At 50.3% G+C, this 17185-nt stretch overlaps 1 protein-coding gene across 2 annotated transcripts in view; it reads right to left on the reverse strand.

Moving 5' to 3' along the window:
* Positions 1–3770: 3770 nt before the first annotated feature.
* Positions 3771–17185, reverse strand: part of MYBL2 (MYB proto-oncogene like 2) — a 46630-nt gene continuing 33215 nt past the window's right edge. For both annotated transcript variants that reach the window (XM_049869754.1, XM_049869753.1), the window contains exons 9-14: positions 13663–13802; positions 8722–8821; positions 8125–8238; positions 6309–6413; positions 4824–4973; positions 3771–4249 (exon numbers count right to left, since the gene is read on the reverse strand). In XM_049869754.1, coding sequence (XP_049725711.1) covers positions 4121–4249; positions 4824–4973; positions 6309–6413; positions 8125–8238; positions 8722–8821; positions 13663–13802 — 738 coding nt within the window. In that variant the 3' untranslated portion in view covers positions 3771–4120. The remainder of the gene's footprint in view (positions 4250–4823; positions 4974–6308; positions 6414–8124; positions 8239–8721; positions 8822–13662; positions 13803–17185) is intronic.

Raw genomic sequence — 17185 nt, forward strand, 5'->3', positions numbered from 1 at the left:
GGAGAGGAATCTTCACTAGTTAGATAGTAGATAAGAACTATTTTAGGTGAAGGGAAAGACAACATGTAATACAGGAGAGGTCAGCACAACTGGACTAAACCAAAAGCAAAGCAGTTTCCTGAATAAACTGAACGCTTCGAAGGCCAGCATAGCAGGGGTAGGGGTTTGGTGACCATGGTTTCAGGGGACATCTAAGTCAACTGGCATAATAAAATCTATTAAGAAAACATTCTGCATCCCACTTTGGAGAGTGGCATCTGGGGTGTCAAACACTAACAAGTGGCCATCTAAGATGCATCAGTTCGTCTCAACAACCCACCTGGACCAGAGGAGAATGAAGAACACAAAAGACACAAAGTAATTATGAGCCCAAGGGGCAGCAAGGGCCACATAAACCAGAGACTACATCAGCCTGAGACCAGAAGAACTAGATGGTGCCCAGCTAAAACCTATGACTGCCCTGACAGGGAACACAACAGAGAACCCCTGAGGGAGCAGGAGAGCAGTGGGATGCAGACCCCAAATTCTTATAAAAAGACCAGACTTAATGGTCTGAGACTAGAATGACCCCAGAGGTCATGGTGCCCAGACCTTCTGTTAGCCCAAGACAGGAACCATTCCCAAAGCCAACTCTTCAGACAGGGATTGGACTAGACTATAGGATAGACAATGATACTGGTGAAGAATGAGCTTCTTGGAACAAGTACACACATGAGACTATGTTGGCATCTCCTGTCTGGAGGGGAGATGAGAGGGCAGAGGGAGTCAGAAGCTGGCCGAATGGGCATGAAAATAGAGAGTGGAGGGAAGGAGTGTGCTGTCTCATCGGGGGAGAGCAACTAGGAGTATATAGCAAGGTGTTTATAAATTTTTGTATGAGAATCCGGCTTGATTTGTAAACTTTCACGTAAAGCACAATAAAAATTAGAAAAAAAAAATGCACACTCATTGCAATAAAAAAGAAAGTCACAAAATACAGGTAAGTAGTTTTAAAATGAAAATAATCTTTACTTCTATAGAAATAAGTTCTATATCTTCAGTTTTTCTCTGGATAACTAAATACCAATAAAACCAACACAAAAATAGAACCATGTATGATACTTATTTTAAACTTACTTTTTTCCATAGAGCAAAACATTGTGAAAATCTTTTCACGTAAATACAGATTTCATCATTTTTATTGGTTGCGTTGAGGATTTTGTCATTCATACACAAAAAAGGCTAACTCAAGAATTCCTATTCAATTGTGTAGATTTGGTTGTGTATATTGCTACCCAAAATAAATAAAACCTTTAAAAAAAATATATCTTAACTAATGGGGGAGGAACCATTTGGAAAAGAAGGGTGAGCATGGTTGCACGACTTGAAGAATGCAATCAATGTTACCAAACTGTACGTGTAAAAAGGGTTGAGTTGGTGTATGTTCTGCTGTGTGTATTCTCAACAACAAAACTAAAATAAATAAAAAACTAAAAACCATCTTAGAAAATAATTCCCTTAAAGGGGAAATATAAAAATGCAAATAAATGTATTTATTACTTATCTCAAAAAATTACAAACACCCTGTACCTAAACATATATCCCTAAGGGCATCACCAACTGTCTTCACCTCCCCTGTCCCTCACCGAGGGAGCCCAGCCCTGCCCCCGCCACCCTGCCTCCCTGACACGTCCTGAAATTTAGGCTGCCATTCTTCCACTCGTTCCATTCGAGATTCTTTGAGAATCACTGCTAACCCCCGCTCCATCCAAGTCTGGGTTTGCCTCCAGTCCTTGCCCTTCCCTCACTGACACCTCCTAGATTTATCCTGGACCACAACAGTACCTATATGTGTCCCAGCTCCTATCCCAGCAACTGTATCAGTTAACTGCATAACCACAACAAAAAAACAAATCCATTGCCTTCGAGTCAATTCCGACTCATGGCGACTCCATGTGTAGAGAGCATAAGTGCTCCATGGGGTTTTCAAGGCTGTGACCTTTTGGAAGCAGATTGCCAGGCCTTTCTTCCCAGGCACCTCTGGGTGAGTTCAAACTTTTCAATAGTAGTCAAGTGCTTAACCATTTGCACCGAGGGACTCCAGCTGTATAACAAACCACCCCAAAACTTACTGGCCTCAAATAGCACTGATTCATTATTTCCCATGATCCTGTGATGGGCTGGGCAGGCCTTCTGGATGGGCCAGACCAGCTGAGGCTGGATGGTTTAGGACAGCTTCTTGAGACTGCAATTCCACTGGCATGCCTGCTCAGCTTCCTGCCTCCTTCGGCGGCCTCTCCCAATGTTCTTTGCACAGCGATTGTGTAGTCCCCATTGGTCAAAACAAATCACATGACCTACACAAGGGTACAGGCTACAGGGGATAGTGACTCATGGAAGCAATTACCAGAACAACCTGCCTGAGCCTCTATGTTGCTTGACACTCTCAGCTTCGTCTCAGAGCCTCTCCGTCCATCCCAGACCTTCCACTCCTGCTCCCTTTCTGAAGTCAGGGCTCTGCACCTCAGTACCAGCACCCTCTCACCTGTCACACAGAAAACACCAGGGCTGGCTGCTGGGCCCCTTTGGAGACAGTGGTCCAAAACTCAAGCTCAAAACCACAGTTGGGTCCTCAGCACTGTCAGGTGACCACAAGTGCACCCTTCCTGGGCCAGCTCACCACCCTGTCTCCACGGTGGCCAGGGCTGTGCTGAACCTTCTCACTCAAACCCAGCCCCTCCCCTTTCCTCTTCTCAGATGACCTGGACCCCCACGGCACCTCCCTGCTTCATTTTTCTTCCAAGCCTGTATTGCCTCTGGTGTGTTACATATAGCCTTGTCTTGAATCTAAGTGCCATAAGAACAAGGTTGTTTCGTTTTTTCAGTTCCACCCTCAGCACCAGAACCATGCCTGGTGGCATACCGAGGGTTGGGGGCGGGGAGGGGGGGACGGCCCTCTCCACAAGTGTTGATTTAATGCATGAACCGAAAGACAACCCCACAGGGAACACAGCTCACTGGGAGTGTGGTATGTTAACTAGTTTAGTCACCTGCAGCTGTTCTTGACAGCCCCCTCCTCAGAGGAACTGGGAAAGCCTTCTCACAAACCTGTGAGAACAGTGAGCAAGACGGTCAGGGGATAGATACAAAGCACCCAGCACACCTTAGAACAGTTCGTCAAAGTGTAGCCTGTGGGCTACCTGCATCTGAATCGCCCAAAGGTGGTTGTTAAAAATCCACATTTCCAGGCTCTACCCAGGTACCTGTGAATCACTCTCTGGTAGCAGGGCCCAGGAGTGCACTGGTGATTCTGAGGCACACTGCCCTTAGTTTGATGTTGCCACCCAGTCTCCATCCTCAGAGGGGCAGGGAGTCGCCCATTATGCCGATCACTCTGAATGGCAGGTGGAGTGGCTGGAGCTAGCCTGAGGCTGGGTCGGTGGTCCATGGCAAGGGCTAAGCAAGGCCTAATGCACCATCTCACCACCCCCAATCTCTGCCCAGCCCAGACCACCCTAATCCAACATCCTGAGAGCTTTGCAGATGCCCGTGGGGTGCAGGGACAAGAGAAACTGCTCCCAGGCTGGGGACAGATGACCTCAGCTCCCAGTTCACTGACCCCTCTGAGGGAGAAGGCTCCAGGGCCTCCGATCTGGGCTATGCAGGCAAGGCTGCACTCTGAAGATGAGGTCCCTGGTCCCCACATCTCAGAGGGCTCCAGTGACAGCCACCAGAATGAGCAGGGCCCAGGAGAAAGGTAGAGGCCAGAGCAGAACAAGGGAAATGGCAGTTTTATTCCAACAGGGGTTGAGGGGAAGAGCACCGTGGCCATGCCGCTGTCCTCAGCAGGAGTCTGAGTAGAAGTCAGGCCTGACCAGTGCCTGGGAGAAGCTAATGGGACGCCCTGTGGCATCAGGGAGAGGCTGGGCAGGCCTAGGAAGTGGGCTTTGTTCTGTTAGCACCAGAAGCTGCCATGCTTCGCCTCCACCTGAGCAGACTGGCGAAGCGCTGGCGGCAGAAGGCTCTTTGCAGGTAGATGAGGTGGTGCCTGGCCCTGCCCAAGTCACCTGAGTGTGTTCTCAAATTCATGGCCCCCTCCCCCCTGTAAACATGAGAATGGGCTCGTGACTGTCCAAGCCCTTCAAGACAAGATGAGCGTCCGCGACGTGTGGCTGGGTTTCAGGCGGCCCAGGAGCTGCCGGGCTTTCTCCTGCATGAACAGCTGGTCTCTGGTCCCCCCACAGGCCACCATCTTCCAGGCGCTGGTCATCTGGGAGGAGGTAAGAAGGTGACCACTGAGGCAAGGAGAATGTGCTCCCAGCAAACCCTGGGACCCCACTCCCTCTAGAAGCCAGGGGTCTGCTTGCGCTCTCTCTGCCCTCCTGAGTGGCCTTGGTGATGTCACTCCCCCTCTCTGCACCTGCTTCCTCACTGTGAAACAAGGATGCTGTGCCAGGAGACATGGCCGTGCCTCCCCTGCAGTACCGGCTTGCACTTAAGGAGAAGCCCCAGTCATGCTGGCTGGGAAGGTGGGAGCAGTGGGGGCTCCAGATATGCACATGCCGATGAGAGCAGCCTAGGCAAGCCCCACCCTCCAGCACAGACATGCATTAAGCAAACTAAATAGATAAAATGACTCAGTTACAAAAGAAACCATGTTATCACAGGCGAGCCTCTCCAGGACATGAGTCAGGGAGTGATCTGAAGCGCAAATCAATCAGGCAAACACGGCCACAGGAAGGCGGCAAGAAGAGCATTCAGGCAGAGAGAACAGTGTACGAAAGGCCCTGAGGCGAGAAGGACGGCAGAGTAAGGCCCAACGCATATTCTTTGCCAGTACTTACGGGGGCAGGTGTCGGGAAGTGGCTTCGGGGCTTCTGGGCTGCTCCGGCCTTCTCAGACTTGGCCTGCAGGAAGCCCTGGTTGAGCAGGCTGTTGTCCTCTTTAATACCCGACAGGGTGAGGCTGGAAGAACTGGATGGGACGTTGGTCGGCTGAAATCAAAACCAAATCAAAGATTCACCATATTGCCACAAGCCATGGGTTACTTAGTGGGAGGGACAAAAGCCACTAGATCAAATTCCAGCACCACCACCTACTGCCTGGCTGCTGAGACCTTGGGCAGAACAGTTAACTTCTCTAAGCCTCAGTTTCATCTTTCAAATGGGCAGTTTGAAAATTAAGGTATCTGTAAAGCACCTATTACAGAGCGTGGCCCATAGTAGCTGCTCAATAAATGCTGATTCCTCAGGCGAGGTGGGGTGCTCTAGTTTCTTCTGGCAGCAGAAACACCCCTGAGCAGTCAGAACCAGGTCTACATCAACCAGCAAAGCCCAGTGGAGCGGCACAAGCGCCTTCACACACCGCTCCAGCCTCCCTGCTCTGCTCGGTGCTTTATCCTCCGAGCAGTCTCAGTCTCAGTGTTTTTATTCCAACCAAAACCCTGAAGTGCAGGGGATCTAATGGATCCCACAGAGCAAGGGGTGCAAACCCAGGTCCGCCCGACTCCAAACCCTGTGCTCTTAACCACTTGCCGTAGCTTTTCTTCTTTTCGGTATTTATCTTCTGTGCCCTGAGCAATGCCAGCTGCAGATCTGGCTGAAGGACAGGAAGTGCCCAGCCTGGTGGGGACCCCGGGCCAGAGTGAGGTTTTTCCGCCAATACCCTGAGTGCCTGTGGTCACACCTACAGTATCTGGTCAGGCCATCTTTAATCTGTCTTGTGACCCTACCACACCTCTTGGGCACCAGGTAAGCTGGGCTCACCCCTTTGCCAGCTGCAAGGGATCAACAACATGGCATGGTTTCTGGGGGCCCCCCGCTCTGCATAGGCAACAACCCCTCTCCTGAGGTCAGCCTGGCAGCAGCACCCAGCAAAGCAAGTGCACTGGCCCAGGAGCTCAGCAAGGCGCGGAAAGCACCCACCCTAGGGCTGATGGTGCCATCCTGCCTGGCTGGGCCTTGAGGCAAGTCAGGACCCTCTCGGGGGTCACCGCATTGGTGGAATGCTGGAGCCCATGACTGCCAAGTGTGTTTTAGCAATGCAACACATGCCAAAGAAAACCCCCTGTGGAAAACACAAGCAAAGCTGCTCTGTTTAGAGCCAGGGAGGCATACCCAGGCCCATCCTTTCCCAGCAAGCCCTCTCTGATGGGCCCAGGGCTCGAAAAGCACTGTCCAAGGCCACCCGACCACTCCACCTCTGGGGTCTTTCCACAATTAAACATTTCCAAGGTGGAAAGAAGGCTTCCAGGGAGACTCCACGCTCCTGGGGCCAGTTCTGGGTGTGGCTGGGGCAGCTGACAGGCAGCTTCTCCCAGACCCTCTTACCAAGGACACGGCCTTGGGCAGTGTGGACATCATCAGCTTCATGTCCTCATCCACGATGTCAAGAGCCAGGGACTTCCGGACTTTCTTGATGGGGCTCCGCCGCAGCTGGGGGGGGGGGGCGGGGCGGGGGGAAGGAGGTTTGGCGTCAGGGGTCCACGCGGTCAGCATTAGCACTGTCCCCAGCCACCCTGGTCACAGAACTGGGCCCTGCTGCAGTGTCGCCTTCAAACCAGGCCTGGCTGGTAGGGACTTGTTGCCTGGAGCGTGGGGAAACCAGTAGACTTTGGCCCCCTTACAAACTCTGTGCCCAGGTAGCCTGTCCTGCCAGATGCTGCAGCAGGAGAGGCCTCAAACGTGCACCTCCAGCCACGAGACCCACTGCTCACCTCCGAATGGACTGAACGCAGCCTCCTAGCCTCTACCACACCTTATTTCCAGTTGCCGTGCAGTTGATTCTGACTCATGGCAACCCAGTGTGTGTCAGAGTAGAACTGTGCTCCATAGGGTTCTCATGGCTGAGTTCTGAGACGTAAATCACCAGGTCTTTCTTGAGGGACCTCTGGGTGGAAGCGAACCTCCAACCTTATGGTTAGCAGCAGAGCGCATTAACCGTTTGCAGCACCCACGGACTCCCTAACACCCCCCTAAAAAGGCCCTGGCAGAGAATTACCTATGTAACAATTAAAACACCAACTATAATCAAGTCACGTGGAAACATAAAACCCCACAAGACATACCCTCCTCTACTAAGGAATGCCCTAATCCCACCTCTGCACATCTTACAAGCAAGAGGTCAGGGGCCAGCTCCAATAGCAGGGAGGTGCTCTGGGGCCTACTGCTCCCCCAACCCAGGAGTGTGCCCCAAAGCTGCTGCCATAGCTTGGAGCCACCGTCCGACACTGAGGAGTGGCCAGGGAGGCTCCCGGAGGTCTTGGTCCAGCTCTCCATGTATACCTTGGGGTGGGGCTGGGCATCTGCACCTGCTTCTGTCTGGGCGCCCAACCCAGTGGGTCCCTCCTGCCTGACTGCCCACCTTCCCCTCCCTGCCCTTGGAAACCCACTGCAGCCACCAACTGTGACAGACACTGCCGGTGCTGAGTACATTCCAATCTCCCCTCCTTGTCTTCAAGGAGAGCAATCTGGGGAAAAGAGGAGCAAGAAGAAAAAGGAGACACAGGAGTTCCCCCACTACCAGGAAAGCTGAAAAAGCAGTGTAGAGGAAGGGAGACTGGCCTGGGAGTCTGGCTTCTGTGCTGGCCTTGGGATGGTCACTCTGCTGGCCCTCTGCACCCAGGTGTCCCTGACCAGTGGCCCCACTGACTCACCAGCCTTGCCTTGAGCCCACTCCTCCCCACCTAGCTCTGTGTAGCCTAGCCACAGTCCAGTGCTCTCTCGCAGGTCGGCTTCTTCTGACTGCCGCCACCTCAACCCAGAGGATTTCTCCTGGAATCCGCGTTTGTGTCTCCTCTCTGGAGCACTTAACACCATGTGTAATCAGAGAGCCACAGGCATGTTGTTTACTGTCTGCCTCTGCCCAGTGACTCCAGGAAGGAGGGACCGTGTCTGGGTCTCTAACACAACTCTAGTCACTACGCCTAGCCTAGAAGGAAGGAAAGGATCTAAACACAATGGCTATTGAGTAAGAGAAGAGTTTGCAGGGAACAGGGGTAAGGTTTCAGAGACGCCAGGCCTTACCTTGGTCGGTTTCATCGGTAACCACTCTGGGGGGGCAAAGGGCAGATGGCTGCCCCCATGGCTCCAGGCTCCCCTGCCCAGGCTGGCACAAGGAGCGCCCCTCTACCACCCAGCCACTCACCCCTGGCTTCCTCTTCTGCTTCTCTGGCCTTACGTCGTCCTCAATGATGAGCTCAATGCCGGCCTCGGAGCGCAGCACTTCCTTCAAGTCCTCCTCCAGGTGCGGGGTCTGGGGCTGTGGACAGGGGCAGGGGCCGCCCATGTGAGGCACTGCACACAGGCTGTATGAGTACGGACATTGCCTGGGCTGAGTATGCCCATAATCATGGGGACGGCAGTGCAGGCCTGACCACCCTGTGGCTGTGCTCGGCAGTGCAGACGGGAAGCTGATCTCCCACGTTCATACCCATTAACTGCCCTGCCTTGGACAAGTGGACAGGTGACCTAAACTCCGAGGGCTTGCCTGCAGTGGGCCAGAAGCACCCCCATACCCGCTCTATTAACCAACCCTCAACAGCCCTGTGCCATAACTGTCATCTTCCTCAGCACCAGCAAATCAGCCTCGGTTTCCACATCTATAAAGTCTGGATGTCTGGAGCTTCTCAGGGTTCTTCGAAGAACTGAACCCGATCTCAGGGGAAAAGAGCTCTATAAACTGCAAAGAGGTGGATGAGCCCAGGAGAGCCTTCCGCAGAGCCCGCCTGACCACACCACATACCAGGGGCTTCAGTGGTCCATATTTCTCTAGGGCGTTCTTGAACGGGGTCGGCGTGTGGGGGGTGTTGTCCATGGAGTACTTCTGATCTGGGGTCACAAACCTGCCAGGAGCCAGAGAAGGTGGCTCAGAGGTGGGGTGGGGGGCAGACACCAGCCACTTGGCCTTGGGCTGCCCACAACGGCTCCCTCCCCTCCACCAGGATCACTGGCCTGAGCCTCAGGGAGGAAACCACCCCCGCACATACTCTTTTCCTATCACTCTGCCCACCCCTCGCCCACCCAGGCAGGTCTTAGCCAGGGATTCTGAGGAAGGGCCATCCTCAGAAACAAAAAAGAGCATGAAAGAGTCTAGGCAACAACGCTGATGGGGCCAGGAGACCCAGACGGCGGAGAGGATGGTTTATTCTCACTCGTAAACTTGTGACTTTCTGTAAAATAAGGCAGGTCCAAGGGCCATGTTCAGGCACAAAGAGGGAGAGTGGGGAGGTAAGGTGGGGATTCGGGAAGACCACATCCTCCTCCAGGCTCTCCTCGGAGAGCATGTGCCACTCAGGGAGCAGGTGGCAGCGGTATGGAAAGGACAGGGAGATGACAGGGGCGAAATGATGAGCCCAACACCTGTGCTCAGCTTACTCTCCCCACCCAAGTCTTCTCAAAGTAATCACAGTGAGGGACATCATCGTGGAGGGGAAGCTTCAGCAGAGAAAATCCTGGGAAGGTGTGGTCTACAAGCAGAAATAGTAAGAAGCTTCTATCAGATGTTGACCCACCAAGGCGTGATTTCCGCTGGCAATGGAAAAGCCCACTGGGGAAGGGGACAGAAGAGGGACCAGGGCTGGAGGTACAGGGGTTGGGGCCAGCTGGCTGTGGGCAAATTTCAACTCTTTTAGGAAACAGTGAGTTTCTGTTTAAGGGGATGGGAAATTTGGCAACGGTCACAGGTGATGGCTGTACAATATGATTCATGTAATTGATATCACTAAATTGGTACATCTGAAAAATGTTGAACTGGGCAATGTTGTTACATTTATTTTTATAACAATTTTTAAAAAAGGGGGTTAAAAAAAAAAACCCAGCTCTGATGGTAGAGACCAGACTCCACAGAGCACAATCCCCCCAACCAGAGCCATGTGGCCTTAGTCAAGTAGAGGTACTGCCAGGTTTGGCCCCCAAGGTATCAACAGGGCAGTTAGAAGGCACAGGAAAGAAATGCCCAGGTCATTTTAGGAACTGGGGGGCAGAGGCCAACTCCTGGACATGGTACCTCTGGTCACTGCACCAGCCCCACTTCCTCCAGGCTGTTAGACATGCCACCGGGGGATAAACAGCAGACCATTCTTTCTTTCCTTCCTCAGGACTAAGAGATTAAATGCGGATCCATACATCTCTTCCCAAAGTCTTGTGATCTCCCCACAGGACACAGAGGCCATGCCCTGTAGGAACGAGTGAAGACTAAACACTGGTCAAATTTAAACATCTCCCAGTTCCTCCTAAAGGGATGAATCTGAGCCTCAGAATCAGACATCTCCACGTGACGGGGAGTTTCTGCAGGAGACAGGAGGAAGCTCCAGACTCTCTCCTAACTCACAGCGCCAGCAAGACCTGAGAGCAAAAGTGTCAGAAGATAAAGGAGGCTGGCTTGAAAAGGAAACACAGAAGCTTGCTTGGAGACTCGGCAGGAAGGAAACTGCAGAGAACCCAAGTCGGTAAATCAGAAGACGGTCCCACGATATTCTCACAGAGTGCAAAGGAAACGGCTGAGGGCAATGACCAGGAATGTGAAGATGAAAGAAAAACATGGAGACAGAGCTAGCCTACCTAGGAGGCAATTCCAAAGGCAGGAGGAAAAGGAAGAGACACCAGAGAAGCAATAATTAAAGAAAGAGCTGCTTGAACATATTCTCAGCTCAAGATTTCAGTCTTTAGTCTAAAGTGCAAACCAGGAAAGAAAAGTTAATAGAGATACCACACCTACATGTAGCCTGGCAAATTTTAAAGAAAAAGAAAAAAAAAAAGCCGACAGGATCCAGGTGGAAAAAATGATCCTCTCCAAAGGAGTAACCATCAGGTAGGATCAGACCTCACAGCATAAATGCCACAAGAAAACCAAGCACAGTCCATGGTTGGAGGTTACAACTATTCCCCCCCACCCCGAGATTTTTATTACCAGCCAAGTTATTATTCATGTTGCTGACAAACAACAGAAGGACAGCCCAGAACTCAGAAAGCATAGCCCGCACACCCTCCTTGCTTACCCCTTATCCTCTCTGAAAACAACTTTAAAAAACACTGCATCTAACCAAGAGAACAATCAAATTTTAAAATGGGGAAGCTTTGCCCTTATCTTATGAACCACTAAAATTTTAGGGATATTTGTTACTCCAGCTCCACCTGGCCTGCCTGACTGATACACAGGCCCTGGTGATCTCTACGAGCTGTCTTCTGTCGTACTTCTCTACACCCAATTCATGTCAAACTTAGAGGCTTTATTTCTGTTTTTTAAACACAAAAGATGTGTTTCTACCTTGGAGACCTTGCGGTTCACCCTGCCTGGAAATCTTCCTTCTCAGGTTTCTTCACAGCCCTTTGAGAGGCCATCCCTGATCAGCAACCTAAGAAACTCCTCGCTGTTACTCTGTGTTCCCCTGGCCTGCATTATTTTTCCACCACAATGTCTACCCCCATCTGAAATGCCACATACTGACTTGCTTTTTGTTTTATTAATAAACCGTCCCTTCCAATAAACTAAGGAGAAAAAAAATGGCAACGATGGGATATAAAAATCAGTGAGCAATAAAACCAGTAAAATTTAGAATTAAGTCCAAATAATTATTGCCTATTAAGTCTTCCAAATGTCAAAAAGAACTTTTAAAGAGAGAATGGGAAGACCAGAAAGAGTCTTTTGTGACAATAACGTGGACTTAAAGATAAGACACCAGACTTCCGCTTCTGACTAAAATGAAATAAGGATGACTAAAGACACGATATATGAAACAATGAGTTTCAAGACACTGGGCATAAGGCAACGAAGAAGAGTGATCCTGGAGAGATGGGAAACAAATGAGGTGAACTCTGACTGTCCATCTCAATGCACCAGAATTGATTCCAGTCTACCACACAGGGTAGAACCCAGAAGCCTGGCAGACTCCTGAGTTGAAAGAGACGATGCTTATACATAAATGGAATTTATACAATATACAGCCTTTTGAGTTCACCTTTTTTCACTTAATATATTTTGGACTCAGTCATGTTGTTCCATGTGTTGATAGTTTGTTATTTTATATTGTTGAATAGTATTTAATTGTACAGACATAAACCCGCTGCTGTCGAGTTGATTCCAGCTCATAGCAACCCTACAGGATAGAGGAGAACTGCCCCGCAGGGTTTCCAAGGAGCGGCTGGTGGATTCAAACTGCCAACCATTTTGTTAGCAGCCGTAGCTCTTAGCCACTGTACCCGTTTATCTACCCATTCACTAGCTGAGGGTCATTTGGTTATTTCCAGTTTGTAGCAGTTATGAATAAATATTCTATAAACACTCCTTTAAAAAAAAAAAAAAAAAGATGAAGCTGAGAGTCCAGGGAGACGAAGGCAACTAAAGTTCACAAGACAGAGTTCCAGAGAGGAGGGAGTTGCATAGGAGAGAACCCCAGAGATCTGTGGAGGGTTCAGCAGAGTAGTGATCAGTGCCTTCAAGTGAGGAAATGACCTGAGACCAGGTGCGGTGCGATGGATAGCTTCTCTGTGGCCTTTCTCGCCATGGTCTGTAACTCCCACCCAAGTAACTGGACCGGACTGTGCAAATAGGGTAATTGTGGCCCACCAAGGGGATTGGTCGGTTTTATCATCCCACTGGGCTTGAAATGAGCCATCCCAGAGGCAAGAAAGGGAGGATTCCCACCACCACCAAGTCCTCTGCATCCGTGTGCCGAGAAGCTCCTAGAAGCAGGAGACAGAGAGAGAGAAAGAGCTGTAACACTGAAGACAGCGAGAAGCTGGTAGATGCAAGCTGCCATCCTTCTGGTTAGCACCCATGGCTCTTAGTCACCGTGCCACCAGAGCTCTTATGTATCATTAAGGGCTAAAATTCCTAAATCACATCAGACTGGACAACTTGCTTATGAAATAAACAGCAATGCTTCTCCCACAACAAATGTAATAACAGAACAGTTAAGCAACTCTCTACATGGAATTCGGAGTCAGGAAGAACTGAGAGGGTAAAAGCTTATTGTTGAAGCACTTCCCAAAAAGCCTGCTGGACAGCCACCTGCACTGGAAATGCTGTGCCTGGAAGGAGCTGGGAAGGCAAAGGACACGGGCCAATCTTCCCACGCCTAGAGCTGGGCAGGGCCATGGCCTCTTGAGCACCAGACTGACATCACTGCCGAGAGAGGCCGAGGGCACAGGCCAATCTTCCCACGCCTAGAGCTGGGCAGGGGCATGGCCTCTTGAGCACCAGACTGACATCACTGCCGAGAGAGGCCGAGGGCACAGGCCAATCTTCCCACGCCTAGAGCTGGGCAGGGCCATGGCCTCTTGAGCACCAGACTGACATCACTGCCGAGAGAGGCCGAGGGCCCTTTTGTCCTTAACGTAAGGCTACTTAAACCCGATGGATTTGCAAATTCAAACTTATAAAAGATGGAGAGATGAAGTTTTTTTGTAGCAATTTGGTCTCTCTTCATTACTGAGATTAAAAAATTATGAAATTTAAAAAATAAAAATGAGAAACAAAGGTAAAACACCAGACTGTAGCGACAGAAACGAAGTGGCACAGTGGCCAGCAGGGAGGAAGACAAACACAGTCTCAGGTCTTTCCCAGGAGGGTCCCCCAACCTGCCACCCCATCAGTGATCCTGGCACCCCCAGACTGGCTGCTGCTGGGGAGAGCAAGACGGGTCAAACACCGCTATCAGCAGGGGGTGGATGGGTGCACACTCACGCAGCATGTTTCTGGTGCAGGGGCGTCTTATCCCGGTGCAGGGGTGTAGTGACCACCACCTTCTGGCTGCACACAGGGGTGGATGTCAGCGAGGGGCTCTCCAGCTCCAGTGTGTCCTGTTTGGTCCAGAAATTCAGAAACTGCCAGGGAAAGGAAACAAGACAAAACAATGACCTGAATGCAGACTGAGGCCCCTCGTGGAGGGTGGGAGCCCCTTGAGCCCCTCCTTCCAATGTGCTTGCTCCAGCTGACACCGAGGTCCTCTTCTGATCTAGGAGGACCCCACCTGTCAGGTGCAGGGGAACAAAGAAGGTGGGGGCAGATGGAACAGGAGACCACCGAGTAGGTTCACGTAGGTAAACTCTGGGTTTATCATTGTCCCCTAATCCTCACTTTGGCCAAAGAAAGTTGACTTCCTTTTCAGAAAAAAAATAGCTCTTAACTGACCCAGGAGGAAACAGGGGATGTAACGATGGTGGTGGTGATGTTAATTTATAGGGCCTGTCTCATGTCAGGCGTGGGACTAAGCACTTAGACAATTCCAGTTCGTTCTCACAAAACCTGAGATGTTGGTATTGTTGCTATCCTTTTTTACAGATAAGGAAACTGAGGCTTAGAGAGGGTTAGATTCTTGAACTGAGTCCCAGAGATGGGACTCAAACCCCATCTGACGCCAAAGTCCACACCCCGAAGCACTGTCTTCTCCCCATTCCACCCACAAAGGAAAGTCCTGAAGGTACTTGATGAACTCGCCTGCCAGCTTGGAGAGCCATCTGCATCCCTGTCTACTGCCTTGAATGGGTTCTCTGGAGCAGGTAGCCACCATGCCCAATCACCCTGGGCTGTGATCTAGGCAGCTCAGAGCTCCGCTGCCTTTCTTTCCCAGCCAGCAGGCCTCACCTGAGGCCTCTCAGAAACACACTAGCCATCCCAGCAGCTGGAGTGCTAGCTTCCATCCCTCTCCATCAGATGATGGGGAGGCCTCCTACAACGTGGCGCCTCTGGGCCTCTCAGAAGGGAGCAGACCCAGACCCAATGAGAATCAAGGCCTCCGTCTGCCTTGTTTCTGTGTGGGGACATGGGAACTCTAGGACCTGCCTCTCTTCCACCCCTTTAGTCCATCCTCCTCATAGCCCATCACCAATCTTCCCTAGAACCCCCAGGGCCATAGGTAATCCTACACACCGGTGGTTGTTGAGTGTCACTGAGTCAATTTCAACTCATAGTGACCCTATATGACAGAGTACACTAGAACTGCTAACCAAAAGTTGGCAGTTCAAACCCACCCAGCAGCTCTACAGGAGAAAGACCTGGCAATCTGCTCCTATAAAGATTATAGCAAAGAAAACCCTTTTGGTTAGCAGCTATTGCCAACCTTTCAAGTAGGAGCCGAGTGCAAGGCTCCTTAGGTTACACCTCCAGCCCATCGAGGCTTGCGCCTCCTACTCCTCACCACCCACTACACCCAGCTCTGGACTTCACACTGAGCGCACCATCTTCTCAGTCTCTGCACCCAAGCTGATCCACAAGACCCAGCTCAGACAGCTCTCCAAGAAGCCTGGGAGCTCCTCCTCATGACCTCTAGGGACAACAGTGCCCTCCAACATGGAGTACACTGCAAATAGCATCCCTGGAAGCAGTACCCAGAGCACCAGGGGCTCAGTAACTGAGTAACTGCTCTCACCACAGACTATCCACACAGCACCTGATCATTGCGTTACAAGCCTGTCCCCAACACTAGCTTTCCTCTTTAAGGGCAGGGCCTGTGCTGTCTTCACCTTTACTCCCCCAGTGCTAGCGCTGGCAAATCTGGCATAAAGCAGGCACTCAATAAACTGACCCTTTTAACAAATGTTGGAAACCCTGGTGGTGTAGTGGTTAAGAGCTACGGCTGCTAACCAAAAGGTCACCAGTTCGAATCTACCAGGCGCTTCTTGGAAACTGTATGGGGCAGTTCTACTCTGTCCTATAGGGTCGCTATGAGTCAGAATTGGCTCAACAGCAATGGGTTTGGTTTGGGTTTTTTAACAAATGTTAAGTCCTCTTCCTCCCCTTCTTTGCCCAGTTATCACCTATTATTTCCTCAGCTTAAGCCATTACTCTTCATCATAGAACAGATGTCTTTCTGGACCCCCCAGCCACACACATTCACAGCACCATAAGCTTTTTCCTTTATACCATCTACCGCAGTTATTTGGGTCTTTTTTTATTAACTGGTCTGTCTACCACCATGATAATGAATAATGAGGAATCTTCAAAACATCTAACAACATGGATGAATCTGGAGGGCATTATGCTGAGTGAAATAACAAAAGGACAAATGCCATATAAGACCACTATTATAAAAACACATGAAAATGTTTACACACACACACACAAAAAAACAATCTTTCGTGGTTATTAGGGAGGGGAGGGATGGGGAGGGGAACGCACTAATTAGATAGTAGGTAAGTGGTAACTTTGGTGAAGGATAAGACAGTACACAATACTAGGGAAAACAGAACAACTTGACCAAGGCAAGGTCATGGAAGCTTCACAGATACATCAAACTCCCTGAGGGACCGAATTACTGGGCTGAGGGCTGAGGACCAGGGTCTCAGGGGACATCTAGCTCAACTGGCATGACATAGTCTATAAAGTGTTCACTGTGGTGAGTAGTGACTGGAGTCTTAAAAGCCTGTGAGTGGCCATCTAAGATATATCTACTGGTCCCACTACGTCTGGAGCAAAGAAGAATGAAGACCAGAGACATAAGGGAAAAATTAGTCCAAAGGACCAACAGATCACAACTACCACAGCCTCCACCAGACTGAGCTCAGAACAACCTGACGGTGCCCGGTTACCACCACTGACTCCTCTGACAGTGATCACAATAGAGGGTCCCGGACACAACAGGAGAAAAATGTAGAACAAAATTCAAACTCACAAAAAAAGACCAGGCTTGCTGATCTGGCAGAGGCTGGAGAAACCCCGAGAGTATGGCTCCCAGACACCCTTTTAACTCAGTACTGAAGTCACTCCTAAGGTTCACCTTTCAGCCAAAGATCAGACAGGTCTATAGGGCCAAGAATAACACAAAAGGGACATGCTTCATAGTTGAGTCAAGTACACGAGACTAATGGGCATACCAGCCCCAAAGCAAAGACGAGAAGGCAGGAAAGGACAGGAAAACTGGATGAATGGAAACAGGAACCCTGGGATGGAGGAGGGGAGTGTTGACATATCACTGGGCTGGCAGCCAATGTCATTAAACAATTTGTGTATTAACTGTTTAATGAGAAACTAATTTGCTACGTAAACTTTCACCTAGGAAAAAAAAAAAAAAAAAGGACAGAAAACCTTACAGACTTTTAGGGGGGAAGTGGGGAAAGGCTAAATTAATGGGAGTGGAACAACCTGAATGGAAATAATGAGAATGTTGACGCAAACTGAAGAATGTAACCAAGGTCACTGAGCCTCACATGGAGAAGTTGTTGAACGGGAACTGGTTCTGCCTGTATAGTTCCACCAAATACAATATTAA

The sequence above is a fragment of the Elephas maximus genome, chromosome 25, assembly GCF_024166365.1.
Source record: "Elephas maximus indicus isolate mEleMax1 chromosome 25, mEleMax1 primary haplotype, whole genome shotgun sequence".
In the NCBI taxonomy this organism is placed as follows: domain Eukaryota; kingdom Metazoa; phylum Chordata; class Mammalia; order Proboscidea; family Elephantidae; genus Elephas; species Elephas maximus.